At 41.2% G+C, this 22,427-nt stretch overlaps 1 protein-coding gene across 1 annotated transcript; it reads left to right on the top strand.

Annotated features, from left to right (window-relative positions):
- Positions 1-463: 463 nt before the first annotated feature.
- LOC118800967 (integrin alpha-X-like) lies at positions 464-17,023 on the top strand. The gene is made up of 16 exons (XM_036561148.1): positions 464-640; positions 786-856; positions 1,155-1,266; positions 1,372-1,505; positions 3,131-3,264; positions 3,430-3,571; positions 4,674-4,824; positions 6,509-6,582; positions 7,978-8,092; positions 8,619-8,749; positions 9,743-9,889; positions 10,571-10,765; positions 15,388-15,521; positions 15,837-15,979; positions 16,102-16,250; positions 16,868-17,023. The coding sequence occupies exons 1-16, from the start codon at positions 634-636 to the stop codon at positions 17,021-17,023; spliced, it is 1,995 nt and encodes a 664-aa protein (XP_036417041.1). The 5' UTR covers positions 464-633.
- Positions 17,024-22,427: the final 5,404 nt, after the last annotated feature.

Below are 22,427 nucleotides of genomic sequence, written 5' to 3'. Positions count from 1 at the left end.
AAAGACACGGCCTTCGGCTACAAAGTGATACAGAAAGGCACGTTAAGGTGAGAGAGACAGCACATCAAAGACATATCACCTTCTGCTGTAACATCTTGAGTGTCTCAGATATGTGATGAAAAGGATGTTTGAGTTTCTATTTTTAGCAAGTTTAGCAAATATCAGGTTTAACAGGAGGGCTATACAGACTGTAGGAGGACCACATAGAAGCTGACCTACTAAAAACGATAGAAATGTGTTTAATGTAAAGGAAAAGAGACAGCAGTCCTGAGGGCAAAATTCAAACTTGGTGTTAGTTTGGAACCTTAGATTTCTCTGCAATAGGAAAATATAAATGAAAATTACTTAAAAAGATTCACAATTACATGGAAACAAGTATGAAAAATAACACTGACCAGCAACAGTAATAGTGGTTTTATTATTTGCAGAGCAAGTAAACTTTTGAAAGAACGTACTTTATGAGGATGGAGAAATTGTTGAAGTATGTAAGAATATAAGTAAAATTAGCTAACAAAAAATCTTCCTCCTCTTCTCAGTTTGATTGTGAGTGATCCCTTACTACAACGTGGGAATAAAAGAGGGGAAGTTTACAGCTGCACGATAAACCCACGAGAAAACTGCTCACCATTACAGATGAAAGGTATTTCATCATCACATTCGGTATTTTCAGACACGTTTTCTTTCATGTGATATAGTACTTAATCATAATTTGTACATTAAAATGTCTTTAGAAGTTGTTTTTGCAAAACATTAACTAAATGGTTTTCTTTCAAAAATGAACACAGAGCCTCCTGAGGCGGTTAACATGTCCCTTGGTCTTTCAATGACTAAAGATCCACAGACTTCAAAGATAATGGTAAGACTCTAGTCTCACTCTGCCAATACATATATAAGGAACAGTGACACTGTATAAAAGTGAGATTAAAAATAAATTCATAACATGTTCTCCCTCTGTACAGACATGAGACTGAGAACCAAATTATCTGTGAAATTCGATTGAAAAAGCAGATTTGGCTAGTTTTCTCTAGCCAAAATAATAAAAATATGATTTATTGTGCAACCCTAGTATGACGAATGATGTGCTTCACTATCTGCCTCAACCTCAAAGTTTTAATTTGAATTTGGGGTGAAAGCTAAAGCTTCTTTTTTCTCAGGTCTGTGGTCCAACCATCCCCAAAGCCTGCGTATCAACTACCACCTACAACGGCATGTGCTTTACGATTGATGGTACAAACGTTGACACTCCTATACCAAACAAACTGAGAGGTAAGTCATACGAGGAGCTACAAACCCAATACAAGACAAAACAGTACACTTGTTTCTCTTTACAATGATTTATTTCTTCATTGTTGTTTTGTTCTTTGTTCTCAGATTGCCCGGCCCCTGCACAAACAGATATTGCTTTTCTGTTGGACGGCTCTGGGAGCGTGTCTGACGATGATTTTGTTAAAATGAAGGAATTTGTTATAACACTGATCCAAGGGTTAAGTAACCGGGATATTCGGGTACGTACAGAAATGTCTCATACTATACCAATGTTTTCCATGCAGGGTCTAAAGATATAACCTTATTCTCAAAACAATGGACGCTGGTAACAAATATGGACATGGTTGCTTACACACTACAGACTGTTGCAGGGTCAAAAACATCGCCAGACAAAGTATGTCATCCCAAAAAAGGGAATGGAGATTCAAACCCAGGATCTGAGGCAAACTGGGGGCCAATCATAGTCAGAGGAGGAGGTCTCAAAAAGAATTACATGGTGATTAGGAAAAGTCAGCGAGAGGTCTCAGAATAAACAACATGGTATTTAAGATTCCTGTTCAGTGAGCGGCACATACTGCACCTTACCAGCTCAAACCACCACGTCATTTTGGCCAAAAAGATGTCATTTTGCTGCAAAATGTTTCAAGACTACTGTTGGCTTAAGTTTACTTGAAGTTTCTGCCAGTAAACTCTGCAGAAGAATCATTCATGTGATGTTATTGATCAGGATGTGTGCATTTAGGTAAATGAGCGCACAGGTTCATTCATACTGAAGACAGGTGTGGGTCATTTACACACACTATGCGAAAGTGAACCATCAGGGTAGCAGTGAGCAATAAGGCTTCTAATGTAAACCAGCCATAATTGGACTTGAGAAAACAGTAATTTCAGGAATGATCCAGATGTACTTAAAACAGAGTTAAAATACTGACCATGCTATCATTTTGTTTTTGGCCCTCAGTTTGCCTTGGAGCCTGGGATTGAATCTCCATTCCCTTTTTTGGATGACATACTTTGTCTGGCATTTATTCTGTGACCTTCCTCTGACTGTGATGGGTCCTAAACACTGCCTCATTTATTCTGTGACCTTCCTCTGACTGTGATGGGTCCTAATCACTGCCTCATTTATTCTGTGACCTTCCTCTGACTGTGATTGGTCCTAATCACTGCCTCCTTTATTCTGTGACCTTCCTCTGACTGTGATTGGTCCTAATCACTGCCTCCTTTATTCTGTGACCTTCCTCTGACTGTGATTGGTCCTAATCTCTGCCTCCTTTATTCTGAGACCTCCTCTGACTGTGATTGGTCCTAATCACTGCCTCATTTATTCTGTGACTTTTCTTTTGACTGTGATAGGTCCTAATCACTGCCTCCCTTATTCTGAGACCTTCCTCGGACTGTGATGGGTCCTAATCAATGCCTCCCTTATTCTGAGACCTTCCTCGGACTGTGATGGATCCTAATCTCTGCCTCCTTTATTCTGAGACCTCCTCTGACTGTGATTGGTCCTAATCTCTGCCTCCTTTATTCTGAGACCTCCTCTGACTGTGATTGGTCCTAATCTCTGCCTCCTTTATTCTGTGACCTTCCTCTGGACTGTGATTGGTCCTAAACACTGCCTCATTTATTCTTTGACCTTCCTCTGATTTTTTTTACTGTCCAGTGTTTTCTGTTTTTTTCCTAGCCTTTATTTGTCCTTATATTTACCTCTTATTGTTTACTTGATCATTGACTCCCAATGTTAATCCGGACTTAAATAAAACAAATCTTATTTTCTGCTGGCAGGCAGTCGGTCTTCTTTCAAAGATATTTAAATTTTTTTTACTTGCTTTATTTACATGGAATGCTCTCTTTTCCTTTACAGTTTGCAGTTGCACAGTATTCTGACGACTGTACAATCCATGTACGATTCACTTCCACTTTAAACGCCTATGAGATAAGGAGTATTTGGCAGAAGAACAGAGGTACCAACACCGCAGGTGGTATCAACAAGCTTGTGTAAGGATTATTCATGTGTGTGAAAGTTTTAATCTCCCACATTTTCATGTTATGGGAGATGACTGAACTGAATTAACTGGCATCATCATGTCAGTTTTAAAACATTACTACTAAACGGCTGAACTGAGCCTTTGTCTCACCTGGGTGTTCCTTTGTTTCACACAGGAATGAATTATTTGCCAGGGAAGCCAGACCAGGTGCTAACCGAGTTTTAATTGTTATCACTGATGGTGTATCAACTACTTACGGTCTGCCGGAAGCTGCTGAAAATGCAAGGCGGAATAAGATTATTCGCTATGCTATAGGGGTAAGACGTTCTCCTACATTAACACAATGTCTGAGTTGACATTAAAAACCAAGAGGTAGACTACATTTTTTATTTTACCCTAGTCTACAGCACCTTCTGTTAAGCTACTATCATGAATCACCAAACAGTAGCCATGTGAAGGCCTTTACACATTGAGCCCAGTTTATTTAGATTACAGATTATTTTGAACATGTGTATAACTGATGATATCAGATGTGACTTTATTTTATCCTCCCCCTGTTTGATATTTGCAAACTTTCACCAGTGACATGAATTTATGAACTTGGCTGTTATATAAAAAACAGTTTTAGTCATTCTGTTTAAGGCATTTTCCTTCCATTACCTCTCATAGCCAACTGGGGGGTCATCTGTGTGTTTCAAGGGTCCCTTATATTATCACTGAAATTTATAAGAAACAGCCCTGTGTTTCCAGGGTCTTGTATTCCTGCTTTGTAATTTTGTAAACGGCCCTTCTTAGGCCCCTGTGTCCCCAGAGTTCTGTATTCCCGGGGTTCTTTATTGAAATTTTCATTGGAAATAGCTCTATGTTGCCTCAATCATATTTCCTCAACATGAAAATAAGACTAATGATCATGCATCGGGTATTTACAAACATACATATTCTAATGTGTTCAATAAATAAAATGTGTGTAACTTTACTGCAAACATTACCAAAGCTGGCATTCATGCTAACAGTGAAATCTTTGAGCACATCATCAATGTGACAACATTTCCACAACATTAATCAAAGATGCCGAGTAAATATTTAAATTAAAATATTAAATAAAAAAATTCTTATTTGACTCTAAACAGTTTGAAACACTCACACAATCTCAATCAAGCAGAGCTGTTCACTGCATTTAAATTATGGCTCATCTGACATGTGAATGATCAAGTCACAAATATTTAGGATTGGTGATATTTAATTGATATTTGCAATGGTGTTGACAGACCCTTTTACCTTGTTTGTGTATTGTTCTGCATTCGAAATTTGACTTCTATCATATATTAGACAGATTTAAATGTCCTTGAATAGAATTCCACAACACACTGTAAAGCTGGTAATATTTCTATGCATATGCTCTGTATTTTTCCTGATTAGGTTGGTTGGGCCTTTAACAACCCATCCGCAGAGAATGAGTTGAACATCATTGCATCTGATCCAGACAGTGACTATAAATTTAAAGTGGGTAGCTTTGATGTGCTGGACAAAATCCGTAAAACTCTGGAGACAAACATAATTGCAATTGAAGGTACGTCAATTGCAATTGAAGGTTCACATTACTGCAGCAAAAAGGTTTTGCATTTGTCTCACCCATTCACTTTCAATGGAGTGATCTTTTTCCGCTCTTGGCTGTCTTTTCACTGTGGCAAAATTTCAGATTTGTTGAACTTTGACACTGTTGCATGCTGACCTTGAAGCACGCAGACAATCACAATATGCTAATGGAGAATAATTAAAAACGGTGGGCACTGTAAAACCCTAGCTTGCAAACAGGGATACCAGGATAGTTACAAAAATATTATTTGATTACAAGCAGCATTGTAAAAGCATTGTAACATTTGCGCCATTCAGAGTGCTGGAGTAGTAAACCCAGGTATATACAAACATCCTCAATGAGACAATATTTACACTTCATTTCAGTGCTGTTTTTAACATGACCTTATCAAATTGCCTCTCACTGTTTTCTTTTATACCATCAAGTTTACTCTGCTAAATTACTAGTTAGCAACCTAACTAGCAGACCAGGATGTTGGGAAACTCTTTTATAGTTTCCATTAATGTTTCCTATTGAGATATGATGTAACATTTGCCTTAAGCACCATTCACAGTGCTGGAGTAGTTAACTCTGCCACTTGGAAAGCAGCACACACTGCATGTTTGCTGTAATAGTGTGAACGGCCCTTAAGCCACTGCTGCTGAAATTTTACAAGCGGTAAATTCATTTTGTCTGATTAAAATTATCCATGGCTTAGACTTTCTTGTAGTACTTCAAAATTAAAAAATGTAGAGTTATATGCAAAAGTTTGGGCACCTCAGATTACATATTTTGTGAAAAGAAATGAAAAGAAGTAAACACAACCTCTACAGCAAACAACTGGACTTTGTACAACAAAACTTTGGACACCCCGTTTTGCTGATACGCCCTCTTTGGTAGGAGTCTTTCTCTTCTTGTTTTCAAAGAATTCCAAAAGCTTCAGTTTGCATTTTTTGAAGTAGCTCATGGTGAATTCATTGTCCTCAGTCAAGAAACAGCCTTTTTTCAGCTTCAGTTTCTTGGCTGACTGTGTAACATATGCGTCCAGAATTTGCTTTTATTTAGTGAAAACAATTCTTCTATCTACCCGTACAATGCTTTCTGTGCCACTGGCTGCCACACAACCCAAAATATAATAGATTCACACTATTCTTAACAGCAGACTTGGTGTTCTTTTCATCAAATGCTGTTTCTTTTATTCTTTAAATATTCTTCATACCTTTTTCTTCAAACCTCCTGTGTCAGCTAAATTGTCCTGTAGGCCCTTTACCCTTCTGGCAAGCATACAAGCAGTTCTGTCAGATACTTTTTTGTCTTGCCTTTTTCCACACTTCCCCTTACTGCCATTTTTAATGACATTTGGGACAATGGAAACTGTGAGCTGGAAGAGTTCGAAAATGTTTTAAGTTCTGAGACATTACAACTGCAAACTTCTGCACATGCCACAATTACTATTTTTTTTATTTTTTAAGTTGATCAATATATATAAAGTAACTGTGCACTGTGCTGCAGAGATTGTGTTTACTTCTTTTCACTTCAAAAATCACCTCGCTTCACTATACTTGTGTATGCCAAAACCTTTGCATACACACGTATAGTTAACCACAACTTTGAAATTATACTTCTATTGTTATGTATGTGTGAATTGATCTGTAACTGGGCCTTTCTACCTTTTTAGGTACCCAGACTTCAGGAGATTCCACCAGAATGGAGTTTGCGCAGGATGGGTTCAGTGCAGCGTTTGTTCCAAATGTAATAGCAAAGAATGGAAATTATTTTTTACATACCTTAATTTAATTTTATTAAGTATGAAAGTTGAAATGCAGGATCAGAGGCTCATGTGATATTTGTACGTCAGGCAAAGAATTCCTTCCAAGGTTTTTCACATTTACTTTAACCGCTTGAACGAAAGTGAAAAATGCGTATGACTATATGACTTTGCTGTTTTCCGTCTAAACATTAGCTCATCGAAAGCTCTCTGCCCATGCGTAATTCTGCAGATCTTTTCTCAGAGTCTGTTCAGTTGTATCCGTACTTCGGAAAACCTTGTCCATGTCATCCGTTTTAATGAGTAAATACTTATATGGTTTGTTATCATGAGACTGGAGTTCTTCTGGCAGCAGCTTTCGAGAAATTATTGTACTCTTATAAATATTGTAATCTACAGTGGGGTCCAAAGGTCTGAGACTGCATTAATAATCTGGATTTTTTTTTATTTAAACTTGGAATTAAACAATGTAAAGTTATAGAATTTTGAAACATTTATAACAGAGAACAGTTATGACTAGTAAATTAAAGAAGAAATCTTTAAGACTCTGCACTATTTCTAAGTGTAACTGTCCAAATTTAAGCAAATCACAAACTTGTGGAGTCCATGCCAGCTGGAGTGTGTGCAGTTATCAAAGCAAAAGGGGACACCTGAAATAATAAGAAATTCTGAAATTCATGTAAATAGTTGAAAGATTCTGCTTTTCACTAGAATTGTTTTGTTGATTATATAAATTATAATGAAAAAATTGCCTTACAGTGCCTTACAAAAATTGCACAATAAAAGCATTTTTACTAGTGGTCTCAGACTTTTAGACTCCATCGTATATGCAACGGCAATATTCTGTAATGTCCGTTCTGATCGAAAATGCTGGGTTTGCTTGTACACAGCTTTTTGATTGTGCGTACAGTTTCCGTATAGCAAGCATTTTTTTCTGAATGCCACCTAGCAACCCTCTAGCAACCACCAGAGATATTTTAGTAATTACCTAGCAACCCTCTAGCAACCACCAGAGATATTTTAGTAATTACCTAGCAACCCTCTAGCAATCATCAGAGAGATAGTTATTACCTAGCAACCACAAGATATACCGTCAAACCACCTAGCAACATCCTGGCAACCACCTGGGTGACCATTGCAAGCATCTAGCAACACCCCAACAATCACCAGGGATACCATAGCAACCGGTTAGAAAAACCCTAGCAACCACCTGGGAATTGCTTCATCTGCGCAGCCACTCTTTTCCAGTTTCATTTGTAAATAACAGATACACATATTTTGATGGCATCATCATATTTTTTCATTTTGCTATATGAGTTATCATCTATTTCATCTAAGTAAGTTTACAAGCTGAAGCTGATGTTTGTGTGTGTATTTAGAGGAATGTAGTATTAAGTGCAGTTGGGGCTTTCCAGTGGAAAGGAGGATTCCAGGAGTATTCAGCTGGACGGGCTTACGAATTTCAGCAGGGCAGTGAACACGACAGTTATTTAGGTGAGAACTATCTCTGAACACAAACTACAGTATTCCCTGGAACAATGAGTACAAGGTAGGAGTTTCTAATAAAATGGAATATATATTTTAGGAATTTCTAATAAAGTGCATACATTTAAAATGGAAGTTAATGGAAGTACATTTTTAAACTTTTAACTGTATTAAATAATATCTATATTAATGTGTAATATTTATAAGTGACCAAGACAGGCAGAAGTTAAGATACCTTCATACAATATAAAAAATATTGCTGTATGTTCATACCTTTCCCAAGGATGTGAACGTGGAAGGTACAATTGTCTACAACAAATCAATAGTATGAGGCATATGAGCAGAAGAGTCATTTAAAATTTTGATACATTATGGGTCACAATCTGTTCCTAATGATCCAGCTTTGGGTTTTCGCTCTCAAAACCAGACTTAAAAAATAATATAATAATATGATATAAATAATATAGAAGCAATTCAAAATGAAACAAGCAATAAATTTAAAGAAAAGCTCTGATAATCAGTTCTGTGTTTGCAGGTTATTCCATGACAGTAGCAAAACGGGGCCACATGTATGTTGTTCTAGGAGCTCCGAGGCACGAGCACAAGGGAGTAGTGGTCCTTTCATCATTGCAGACAAAGGCATCATTTCAGCTGATTCCTCCAGAGGTTATTTTTGTTTATTTTATTACAGTTATAAAACCCATAAATGACACTCAACTAATGAAGTCAAGAAAAAAAAGCAGCCTGAAAAAAATTCAGCCATGGCAATGAAAAATAACTAGTCAATATATCTAATATTTCTCCTGTGAGGTTGTTGTAAGAATGTTATAAGATTATTCCAAATATTTCTATATAAATTTTAAGCTCTATTGACAGTTGTTGTTGCCTGTTTTAAGACATAATGCAGATAATTTTGCTTTTAAGAAAAATGCTTAAAACAACCAAAATGTTCTGCTAATAGAATAAGGCATTTTTACTACTTATAAAGCAGTGACTTTATAAAGTCATGATTAATAATATTATTCTCTACTTACTAGTATGCTTCCAAAAGTCTCAAAATAAGAAATATTTGATATTTCGACTGGATTAAGGATGTTTTCATTTCATCATTTTTTGCAGGTAAATTCCTCAATAATGGCTAATACTAATGCATTAACTGAAAGTTGTAAGGTCAGTGTTTCTCTAACCTGGTCCAGGAGTACCATATTTTAGAACAGGCATGTCAAACTGCGTGCCCTCCAGGCCAAAGTGCTGCAAAGATTGCCCTCATCTAACCCTCATCTGACGCTCTGAATTCAGTTCAAGGGGGCCTTGCTAATTAGCTGAGGAGCTGAATCAGGTGTGTTTAAAGAGGCAGTGTACTGATGCCTGCAGGGTTTTGGCCTGTGAGGACTGGAGCCTGACACGTGTTTTAGAGTGTCCTCTGCATCTAATAAACTAATCAATAAGCTCTTCCTGAGGTTAACTGAGTGAGTTAGAGCGGGTGAATGCTACAGGGCAGTGGTTGTTCAGGACCAGGATTGAGAACCATTGTTCTAGGAAATAGAAACAGATGAACAGGTTTTACAGAGCTGTGCAGAGAGGACACTGGGCTCTGAATTTTGTACACTAGTTTTTAAAGTCTGAGAGGAAGTTCTGAACCACTTCTCTTTCTTTCAGCCTCAGATTGGAGCCTATTTCGGAGCTGAAGTGTGTGCGGTGGACCTGAACTCTGACTCCTACACTGACCTTCTGTTGGTTTCTGCTCCACTGCACACACAGGACGGTCGGGAAGGAAAGGTCTTTGTGTTCTCCATGTCATACAGGGTAAAGAGAAAGTCAAACACGTCTGTTTTCCTTATAAAAAATTTCCTCGGCCAGATTCACAAAAACAACACTTCTCCTGCCTTCTTGCTCTGAGATGATTACAGCGAGACATCACTTATTGGTTGTGTGAACTTTTAAAGGGTGGTTGTACTCAAAATTCTGGTTCAGATGTAAATGTTTAGAGTGGTTTGGTGTGAAATGGTTGACTGTAGAGACCCCGATGTCTTTACAGTGGTGGTGATAGGAACCAGGGGTCGCCATGACTACAGCACAAATTTAGACATTTTATTTAATATCAAAATCACCAGTGAACCTACACGAGTCTTCTGAGCTTATATGGAATGTTGATGATGGTAAAGTAGAAAACCTGAAAATCTTTTGTCTCAAAATGCCCTGCATATGCCTCTCAGTCATAAATGGGGAAAAAAATTTCTCAAACCTAACGTGTCGCTCAGTCATCAGGCAGTGAATTCCTAACCATTTCATGTAGTAACTTTCTGTGAGGGAGCTTTTAGAGGTGGACGTCTGGTTCCTATCACCACCACTGTGAACAATTCTGACTCGGTAAGTTTGTCTAAGACAGAGCATTTCACACCAAACCACTCTGAACAACTTTTTTTTCCATTTGCAATTGAATTTATTTATGGAAAAAATGTAGCTTCATCTGTAATACTTTTACAGCTAGAATTAAAAATGACCCTGAATGGAATGGCGGGACAGAAGGGCAGGTTTGGCTCCTCAGTGGCCAGTCCAGCAGATCTAAATGGGGATAAGATTCCAGATGTAGTGGTAGGAGCCCCACTGGAGGATAATGGACAGGGCAGCATCTACATCTTTAATGGAAGAACAGAGGACATCACACCTACCTACTCACAGGTGAGCAAGAATGACACTTTGTCATAAAACAAGGGAGCCTTGACCATTTTATGACCATCTTTCACCTCAATCCTGCTTATACCTTTCAATACTATCCACTGGGGAACCTGTGGCTGTTAGATCTGAACCTAAACTTCAGGCTATAATTACTAAAACTCTCAGAAAATATGAAAAACACACCTCTACAGCAATTACACTAATTCCTGCTAGCACTTACACAAATTTACTTCTAAGCTAATGTGATGCATATTTATTAGTTCTAGATTAAACACAGAAGCTGCCATTTATGTTGTGTCAAATTACAAGGCAAACAGATCAATTGAAAAGGTCCAAATTGGCTTAGAGTAAAATCTTGCTACATTAACTTAATAAAAGTTAATGTTTTTTCTTTCTCCTGTAAAGTTCTTTTTTTGGAGATACGAGGTTTTGTTCTGACAGATACAATATATCTGAGCTCATATGTATCAGTGACTCTTTCAGTCACTAATATACAGCTGTTGCTGCTGTTTTCCATTCCGAACAACTAACCGAAACCTAGAGTGACCTTTTTTTTAAGGAAATTGTTTCTACCCATTGTAAATCAGAGTGTGACTGGTTGATTCCTCTGTCACTTCCTAATTATATTGGTAGTTCATTTAATGTCTAAGGCCTTCAGTCCAGCTCCTGAAGTCCTAACCAATAAGAAAACAGCTTGGCTATATCTGCCTAGTTACCAAAACAATCCTGATTGAATAAATTTTCATTGAGACCTTTAAGATTTCAGCGTTTTTGCTAGCAAACAAAGCTTAAGAATGAAATCAGAGTATTAGTACAATACTTTTAGAGCTCAAATACAAGCTGTACTAGAGTTTATCTATTGCATTTGCACACAACTGTAGATGATTCTATTAAAAAAAATACAGGCAAGTATTTTCCCTTCCCAGAAATTATTAGGTCTTTTCTGAAGACCTAGAAGGCCCTAATGGTTACCCACTGATATTAATTTTCACTCTCAAAATCCTCTTCTTTTTGGTTCAAGTATTTTTTATTGAATGTATATGAATAAATCAAAATGAACATAACACAATACACAGAAATACTTCAATAATTTAACATTCAAAATAACATAGAAAGGAAATGTAAGCAAGAGTCATAACCTAGAGCCTGTTTAGAGAGTGTGTGAATATGATGATAAGCTTAGATGATAGCTTAGTGTAAATTTAAACAAACAATTGTTGTCTACAGAATTATTACTATTTATTGATTGGAAATCTACATAATAATCTACCTAAGTGGTGGATAAAAGTATATTGTAGTTAATAAGTTGATGATGATGTTTGTCTGTATTTACAGTTGTATGCAAACGTTGTGGTACCCTTGTCCAAACTATATATTTTGTAGATTGAAAAGAGTGAAGTGAAAAGAAGTAAACACAGCCTCTTCTGCAAATTATTTTAGAAAATTATATTATTCTGCAATTAATTGTTAATGCAAATATTAATTAACTTGAGAATAGAAAAAAAATAAAATAGTGATAACATGTGCAACAGTTTGAACACTCTTCCAGGTTCAGTCTCAGAACTTGACCTGTTGGGTCTGGTTAGGCAGGTTGAGATTTGTAATTAGGAACTGTCAGTTGATAAGAGCGTAATAAATTTTCTGACTCTTCAAACTTTGTGCTAACACTCAACGACCATGGGCTCCATGAGAAGAACACAAAAAAATATCAAATTGCTTCCAGCTCACAGTTTCCACTGTCCAAAATGTCATTAAGGAATGGCAGTAAAGGGGAACTGTGGAAGTAAAGTCATGATGTGGAAGACCAAGAAAACAAAGGCAAAGCAAAATGACAGCAAATATAACAGCAAATTACCCATAGGAAGGTTTAATTTAATTTAATTCATTAATCTGAATGATGCAGAGACCAATGGCTTACTTTCAGGCAAATTTCAATTCAATTTCACTCAATTGCAATTTCACTCAAAAGCAAAGTGGTGCATATTCCAACCCGTATCTTAATTAATGATTATCTTATACTTAAGTACTTAATACTTATTTTGAAGCCTCTGGATATTTATTCAATAAAACTATGGAAACCCCTCTTAATGAAATAGATACACCCCCCCTGCTGTAAGACATGGTCTCTTTACAGTTCACCCTTTCTCTACTTGAATAGTAGCTAAAGCCCTTAACACCATCAACACTAAAAAGTACAGGAGTGGATCGTTGGGACCCACATTATATTTAGAACACCTTACATATAGAGCACATGTAATTCCTCTTTACAAAGGAGGTGATGCCTCAGATCCTAATATCTATAGACCCATCTCTGAATTGTCATGCATCGCCAGAATCTTAAAATCCTTAGTGAATGATTAATTTAAGACATTTCTCCATGGAAATTTAGTTTTGTCAGACTACCAATCGGGTTTTAGGGAAAAGCGTAGCACAATCTCTACTGCTACACTCATCTTAGATGATCTTTTCAGTGCCGTCAATAGAAAGAAACATTGTGCAGTCATTTTCATTGATCTCTGTAAAGGCTTGATACAGTTGATCATTCCCTACTTTTAAAAAGGCAAAATACTGGATTTGATGACAGAGCTACCAACTGGTTTAGAAGTTATCTTTCGGATTGACAGCAGTGTGGCCCTGGGACACACTACATTAGAGCTTCTACAGGTAATTAAGAGAGTCCCCGAATGTTCAATGCTCTGACCAGTATTATTTAATATTTATATTAGTGACACTGCAAACTTCTTTGTCAATTATCTATCCTGGATTATGATGATGTGATATACAGAAATGCATCTACAACTATTGTAAAATCTCTAGACTCTGTATACCACTCTGCTTTAAGATTCATTACTTGTGACCCACACAGACCCATCACTGTGTTCTGTATGAAAAGGTCGGCTGGTCATCTCTGGCTGTGCATCAAAAAACACATTGGCTTCTTTTATCTATAAAGTACTTCCTGGCCATCGTACATCACAGAAATGCTCAGTGTAAATAACACAGTTTATCAGACTTGTTCCAGTGATTGGATCACCCTTCAGGTGCCAAAAGTTTTTACTGAACTAGTAAAATCTGCTTTTAGCTACAGAGCACCAGCCAGCTGGAATTCATTACAGGTTCGTGTCACATGAACATTTTAAACTTTGTTTGTAACTACCTCCACCAGCCTGCAACTGTTTTATTTTGGTATGTTTTAGTTATTGTTTTACATGTATTATTCTTTTTAGTTATTGTATTATCAACTTGTACTTTTCAGTTACTGCTAAGTTGTCTTACATTATTTATTTTTTTAGTTCTTATTTTTTTTATTATTATAGGCCAATTGATCTGTCATTTATTATATATTTGAATTTTTTCAGTGTTTTTTATTTTATTTATACTTTAATGATTTATTCTGATTTATTTTTATTATGTGACATCATTGGGTAATCACTTGACTGTAGTCTGTGAATAGTGTTTCCATATTCGACCCCATTCCAGAGAATCTATAAAACTCCAACATAAAAAAGTAAAAAAATGTTACCTGAATGTCTTTAATTATTAATGTTTAAGGTACAGCATGATAAAACATGAATAAAACATGACTATTGTTAGCTTGATGCTAACATTACTTTGGAATTCCCTTTGACAGGAAAATAGAAATTAACATTAAGCTTGCAGTAGAAATTCAATGAAAAATGCTACTTATATGGTGACTTAAAACTGTTTCTGGATCAAATGTTGCTATGTTTAAGGTTAGTGTGAACTGCTGTCATGATTTTGTGACTAAATTTGACAAACATTGTGTTATCAAACGCTAGTTGGTCGCACCCTAAAACAGTTTAAAGTTCATCAAATGTAAAGTAGCTACACATTATCATTTGGAGAAAATGTATTTTTTTAATTAGCTGCAGAGAGTGTTGTTACTTCTTTTCACTCAAAAAAAAAAATACAAAATATGTAATGTGGCCAGGGTTTCCCAAACTTACACAGATCAGGCATAACATTACGACCACCTCCTTGTTTCCACACTCATTGTCCATTTTATCAGCTCCACTTACTATATAGGTGCACTTTGTAGTTCTACAGTTACAGACTGTAGTCCATCTGTTTCTCTGATACTTTGTTAGCCCCCTTTTACCCTGTTCTTCAGTGGTCAGGACCCCCATGGACCCTCACAGAGCAGGTACTATTTGGGTGGTGGATCATTCTCAGCACTGCAGTAACACTGACACTGGTGGTGGTGTGTTAGTGTGTGTTGCGCTGGTCTGAGTGGATCAGACACAGCAGTGCTGCTGGAGTTTTTAAACACCTCAGTGTCACTGCTGGACTGAGAATAGTCCACCAACCAAACATATCCAGCCAACAGCGTCCTGTGACCACTGATGAAGGACTAGAGGATGACCAACACAAACTGTGCAGCAGCAGATGAGCTGTCGTCTCTGACTTTACATCTACAAGGTGAACTGACGAGGTAGGAGTGTCTAATAGAGTGGACAGTGAGTGGACACAGTATTTAAAAACTCCAGCATTTATATATATTTATATATAAATGTATGTGCAGCTCAGGAGCAGAATGACTGAATAAAGGCATAACATCTGACTACAGCTATATGACTATCTCTTTCCTGTTTGTGTAATGACAGAGAATCAGTGGTTCCTCAGTACAGACGGGTCTGCGGTTCTTCGGCCTGTCTCTGAGCGAGTCTGCTCTGGACCACAGTGGAGACCGTTTGACGGACATCGCTGTTGGATCCAAAGGAAGAGTCATTCTCCTCAGGTTTGGTCAAACATGATCAGAAACAAGTGCCCCCTCAACCCCCACCTCAGCCCCCACTAGCTACACCCAGTTTCTTAAAAGTAACAATACATAAGTGCAGTCGTTTTGTCAAAACAAAGTTTCCTAGATTTGGAGTAAAGTAGACTGATTTGCAAGATGTATTTGACAGGTCTTGTAATTTTTCATTTAAAAATTTTATTTCATTTGTGAATGAAATCTGAACAAATCTGTTTGTGCAACCAATTATTGCACAAGGCCCACTGCATTTATATTCATATGCATGTTTATGGTAATGTATATGTTTGTGATACTCAGGTCCAGACCCATTGTGTCCTTGGTGACCAAAGTAACCTATAGTCCATCAAAAATCCCCACCAAATCCACTGACTGCGCGAATCCTCTGGAAAACACTCTACGCTTGTGCTTCACTATGAGTGGAGTGAACACTCAGATAAGAGGTCTGTACATCTAACTTAATTGCCTTTCATAGAAAAGTAGTTGCTTCACTGCCAAATAAGAGCTGTGACTTGTTGGAAATTTGATGTAGCAGGTGATCTGTGATCTGTTCTCTTCTGTTCAGACTTGGCTGCAAATATTAACTACACTTTAAAACTTGATGCGAAGCGACAGAACTCTCGGGCGTACTTTTCACCTAAAAACCGCCTTCTAACTGATAAGATGACTGTTCAGCTACAGGAGGTGTGCAGAGAGCACAAGTTCTATATAGAAGTGAGTGAAACGTTTAATCTGCTGTGACTAGGCATGTGCTGATTATAAAAAAGTATCAAGATAATTATCTGACCTCTTCATGGTGTACGATATTATTATTATATTGTATTAAGTTTGAAAAATGACTACAGTGGCGAACCATGTTATTATGAACCAAGTAATCTGTTCTTGAACCTTCCTCATGTTTATGGATGAATGAGAGAGTTTGCCTTGTATGTCAGCTCATATCTGCATTGTAATCCAGTGAAATAGGAATGAATGACTCAGCAGCTCCTTGAGATAAATGAAACACTCAAAACAGAATAACAGATAAATGGGAAAATAGCTCTGTTACAGTTTGTTTTAGAAGAATATTTCTTCAACATGTGTTTTATCGATGAAGACGTAAAGAAGATTTCTCCCATATTTAGAGTATAAGGTCAGCAATGTTAAAACAGTTTTTTTTTGCCACTGCTTTTTTTTTCTTTAACTTTGCCATGGGTGCTTGTAGCTCTCAAAGACACTAAATAGTCATACTAAGAAAACTTTTTACATCATCTGCTTTGATTAAAGGAACCAGAGCCTAAAATGACACATAGAAGTTCATGTTTTTTTTTTCTCTTTCTCGTCCCACGCAGACCTGCACAGAGAACGCTCTAAACCCGCTGTCCAACGAGTTAACATTTGCTTTTGAGGGCCTCCCTCTTAGCAGACTGGATAACTTAAAGCCTGTACTTCACCCCGACATAAGAAACACTTCAAATCACAATGTAAGAGCTGAGAGTTTACAGTAAGCCTTTCATCTTTAACAGAAATATACATCTGCTGCTATTAAGGACATTAAATACAGCAAAAGACATTAAATGATACAAATCAAACTCAGTTGCACTCACTTTTCACACTTTATGGCCCAATCCCATTTCACCCCTATCCCTCCATTTTGCACGTTCATGTTTAGGGGTAGGGTTGTCCCGATTGTTGTTGGCATAGAGGGTAGAACAATGTGTTAGGGCTACATGACTCTCCAAACGGAGGTTTTTCAGAGTCACACTCCAAACAGTGTTATGAGAAATCAATGAACATATTAATAAAGTGAACACATTACATGCCTATCACAAACAGGTTCATCAAACGTTAACAGAATCCAAGGTCACTAATGTTATACACGCTAGCTAGCATGTTGTGTAGCTAGGCTAACTACAACAAAACGTGTTTGCAGTCTGTCCTACATACCACAAACCAATCCACCAGCATTCCCAGGTGCTGAAGACATCTTCGTTTTCTAACATTTCTCTGATTTACTGCAGACAATCGCAAAAGAAAATGTCCAGTAAAATTCGTCACGTCTGTTTACGTAAAAGCCACCGACTACTGGTGACGTGTTGAGTTCATGAAGGGTTGCCCAGTTTTGTAGGGGAAGATTTCAACCACTACCCCATCTAATTCAGTTCCAAGGGACAAGGTGGCACTCAAAAGCATGGGGTAGAGGTAAAAATAGGAAATGGGACTGGGCCTATATATACAGTAGTGCTAGAAAGTTTGTGACCCCCTTAAAAGTTTTGCTATTTCTACATAAATCTGACCTAAAATGTGATGACATCTTCAACTAAGTCATAACAAAATAAAGAGAACCCAATAAAACAAAGAACGCAGTCATATAGTTATTCGTTGATTTATTGAACAAAGTGATCCAACATTAAATGGCTTTGTTGGCAAAAGCAGTTACCAAGTGTTTTCTGTAACTCTTACTGTAATGTGGGGGCTTGCCAGAGGTGGGATTAGAACCCAGGCCGTCTGGTCGGTATTTCAAAGGCCAACCGGGTGAGCCACCACAAGCTTTTGGAGAGTAGAACCCAAACGCTGAGCTTCTATGCGATTAGTTACTTATCTCTCTCTCTTTTAAAAAAGGAAGAAAGACATGACTCGAGAAAGGGGGATTGGCTCGAGAAGCGACAAAGAGAAAAGAAGCTTGAGGAAAATCCTCTTAGAGCTTCTTACCAAGATTACCGGCCGGTCTGTTTGCCACAATTCTGAAACAAAGACTCAGCAAGGTGTGTCTTCTTCCCAGCCCTTATAAAGCCCCCTGAGCAGGTGTGGCTCGTTTGGGTCGTTGACTCCCCCTGGTGGCTGGTGGTGGCCTAGCCCGGGAGCCAACCCTTACAGGACCCCCCTCCCGAGGAACGGCACCCGACGTTCCCAACCCAGCTGCGCGATCCCGCCTGAAGGCCCGGATAAGCTCAGGGTCCAAAATACGGCGAGCCGGGACCCACGAGCGTTCCTCGGGGCCGTAGCCCTCCCAGTCCACCAAATACTGGGTGCAGCCACGCACCTGCCGGACATCGAGAAGGTGTCGCACAGTGTAGGCGGGCGACCCATCGATTATCTGGGGAGCCGGCAGCGGGGGCTGGTCAAGGCTGCATAAGACCGGTCTGAGGCGGGAAGCGTGGAACGTGGGGTTGATGCGGAGTGTTGGGGGAAGTGCCAGTCGGTAGGAGACTGGATTCACCTTACGGACCACCTTAAATGGGCCGATGTACCGGGGTGCTAACTTCCGGGACTCCACTCGGAGAGGCAAGTCCTTGGCTGAGAGCCACACTCTTTGCCCTGGACGGAAAGACGGTGCAGGTCGCCGTCGTCGATCTGCGGCCTGTTTGTGAGCCATAGCAGCAGCCTGAAGAGCCCTTCGTGCCCGCTGCCAAGCTCGACGACAGCGGCCTACGAGACGCCCAGCTGCTGGAACCCCAACCTCCCTCTCTTGTTCGGCAAACATGGGCGGAGCATACCCATAGAGGCACTCAAATGGGGACATACCCAGGGACGAGTGCCACAACGTGTTATGGGCATATTCCGCCCACATTAGATGTTCTGACCAGGAGGAAGGGTTAGTGGAAGCTAGGCAACGGAGATTACGTTCCACGTCTTGGTTCACCCTCTCCGTCTGGCCATTGGATTGGGGGTGAAACCCAGAAGAAAGGCTGGCTCCGGCCCCCAGCAGCTTGCAAAATGCTCCCCAGAACCGGCTGGCGAACTGAGGTCCTCTGTCAGATACCACATCCCTGGGAAACCCATGTGCCCGAACCACGTGCTCAAGAAAGAGCGTGGCCGTCTCCCTGGCTGATGGGAGCTTAGGCAAAGCAATGAATTTGCTCGCCTTAGAAAAACAGTCCACAATGACCAAAATCACAGTGTTGCCCCGGGATGGCGGCAGCCCTGTGATGAAATCCAGGGAGATGTGGGACCATGGGCGAGAGGGGATGGGTAACGGATGGAGGAGACCTGGCGGTTTGGTTCTGGGCTCTTTGTTGCAGGCGCACACCCTGCAGGCTGCTACGTAGGCTTGCACATCCTGGTCCATGCGTGGCCACCAGAACCGCCGACACAGGAACTCCAATGTGCGAGTCACCCCTGGGTGTGCTGTAAACGGGGAGGAGTGCCCCCACTGCAGCACCTTGTCTCTGACCGCTGCAGGGACATACAATCTATTGTGAGGACCCCCTCCCGGATCCGGCTCATTTCTTAGAGCCTGCTGCACCACAGCTTCCACCCCCCATTGAATAGGGGCAACTATGCAGCTAGCCGAGACTATGGTCGTGGGTGATTGCTCTCGAGGAGAGGGCTCCCACTGGCGGGAGAAAGCATCAGGTTTGGTGTTCTTCGACCCAGGCCTGTATGACAATACAAAGTCAAACCTGGCAAAGAACAATGCCCACCGGGCTTGGCAGGGGTTAAGGTGCTTGGCTTGCTGGATATAAGCCAGATTCTTGTGGTCAGTCCAAACCAGGAAGGGATGCTTGGCTCCCTCCAGCCAGTGCCTCCACTCCTCCAGGGCCAGTTTCATGGCTAGCAACTCACGGTCCCCCATGTCATAGTTTTGTTCCGATGGGGAGAGGCGGTGAGAAAAATAGGCGCAGGGGTGCAGCTTCTGGTTAGCACCAGACCGCTGGGACAACACAGCACCCACGCCTATCTCAGAGGCATCCACCTCTACCACAAAGGGGAGCTCTGGATCGGGGAGCCGCAGCACTGGGGCCGAGGTTAAACGCCGCTTGATCTCCTCAAAGGCTTCCTGTGCTTCTGGAGACCACTGAAACCGCCCAGATGTCTTCCTTGTGAGGGCGGTCAGGGGTGCAGCTACAGAGCTGAAGTTCTTTACGAACCTCCGGAAGAAGTTAGCGAAGCCCAGGAAGCGCTGGATCAGGCGGAGTGATGTAGGTCGGGGCCATTGGGCCACGGCCTGGATCTTGGCAGGGTCCATGCTCAGGCGGTTCTGAGACACTACAAACCCGAGGAAGGCAACCGTCTGAACATGGAACAACGACTTCTCCAGCTTCACAAACAGGTGATTATCTAGGAGAAGCTGGAGGACCTGCCGGACATGGACTATGTGTTCATCTAGACTCTTGCATGTAAAATCATCTAAATACACAAACACATAGCGATCAAGCCCCTCCCTCAGAACCTCCTTGATGTAACGCTGGAAGACAGCCAGGGCATTCATCAGTCCAAAGGGCATTCGTCCCCCTCCCTGACCCTAATAAGGTTGTAGGCACTGCGCAGGTCCAACTTAGTAAAGAAGGATGCCTGCTGCAATGCCTCAAAGGCAGAGGACATCAGAGGCAGAGGGTAACGGTCCTTGACCGTGATCTTGTTGAGCCCTCTATAGTCGATGCAGGGGCGCAGGCCCCCATCCTTCTTCCCCACAAAGAAGAATCCTGCCCCAGCCGGGGAGGTGGATGGCCTGATAACGCCTGTGGCTAAGGACTCTTGGATGTATTCCTCCATGGCCTTACGTTCAGGGGCGGACAGAGAAAATAGCCGGCCCCGAGGGGGACTAGTGCCGGGCAGTAAATTAATGGCAATATCATAAGGCCGATGAAGAGGCAGGAACTGGGCTTTTTTCTTATTGAAGACCTCCTGGAGGTCCCAGTACTCAGGGGGGACTCGAGAGAGGTCAGGGGTTTCTGGACTGGGAGACAGGACTAAAGCTGTGCCACTAGGCCTGGGGTTCTGCAAGCAGGAGTTCTGGCAGAGGGGACCCCAGGAATGGATGGAGCGGTTTAACCAGTCCAGACAGGGATTATGACACTGGAGCCAGGGAAAGCCCAGCACCAACTGCACACTGGGGGCACTGATGAGGTAAAAGGACACCTTCTCACAGTGCTGTCCTATGTGCAGGCAGAGTAGTTTGGTCTGCTGGGAGACTTCCCCTGGCTCAAGGGGCCGGCCATCAATGGCAGACACAGGACGGGGCTTGTCCAGTGAGACCAGGGGCAGCCCAAGGGCTTTGGCTAGCCCAGCGTCAATAAAATTCCCTGTGGCCCCTGAGTCCACAAAGGCCTGGAGGCGTTCCTCTTTATCGTTCCCCCATGAGATGGTGACATTGAGGAGCACTCCAGTGGCTCTGGGGCATATGGATAGGTCCGTCAGGGGCCCCCCTGCCCGTGACGGACCTGGCCGTTTCCCCTTAACTCCGGGCATGCAGGGCGCAGATGACCTGCCTGGCCGCAATAGAGGCATTGGCCCTCACGCATGCAAGCCTCACGCTCCTGCCGGGACAAGCGGGTGTGCCCTAACTGCATGGGCTGAGCCTCCTCAGAGTGCTCTGCTGGAGCGGAGTTAGCCACAGAGGAGGGTAAGGGTTTGCGAGCCGATGGTGCTCCCCCTGATTCCCGAGCTCTACGGCGCTCCCGAAGCCTGTTGTCCAGCCTTAGTGCTAGCTCTATCAGGTCATCGAGAGTGGAGGGGGAATCACGTGGGGCCAACTCATCCTTGAGCTCCTCACTCAAGCCTTGCTGGAAAGCGGCCATGAGCGCTTCTGAGTTCCAGCCACTCTCTGCAGCCAGGGTGCGGAACTCTATGGAATAATCGGCTAATGGTCGCCTTCCTTGACGTATGCGTAGGAGGCGGGAGCTGGCCTCACCTCCAGAAACTGGGTGGTGGAATGTACGGCGCAGAGCCGCTATAAACTGCTCAGAGGAAGTGCATACATCAGTTTGATTCTCCCACACAGGTGTGGCCCAAGCGAGGGCCCTACCCGAAAGGAGGGAGATTATGTAGGTTACTTTAGCCCTTTCTGAGGGGAATATGGAGGGCTGCTGCTCGAAAGCCAGGGAACACTGAAGGAGGAAACCCCGACATCCTCCAGGATCCCCAGAGTAACGCTCGGGTGGTGGTAGGTGGGGGCTCAGATCGTGCAGC

Source organism: Colossoma macropomum, unplaced genomic scaffold (genome assembly GCF_904425465.1).
Source record: "Colossoma macropomum unplaced genomic scaffold, Colossoma_macropomum, whole genome shotgun sequence".
NCBI lineage: Eukaryota > Metazoa > Chordata > Actinopteri > Characiformes > Serrasalmidae > Colossoma > Colossoma macropomum.
Note: the sequence above shows the minus strand (reverse complement) of the source record. Positions and strands in the feature narration are given on the sequence as shown.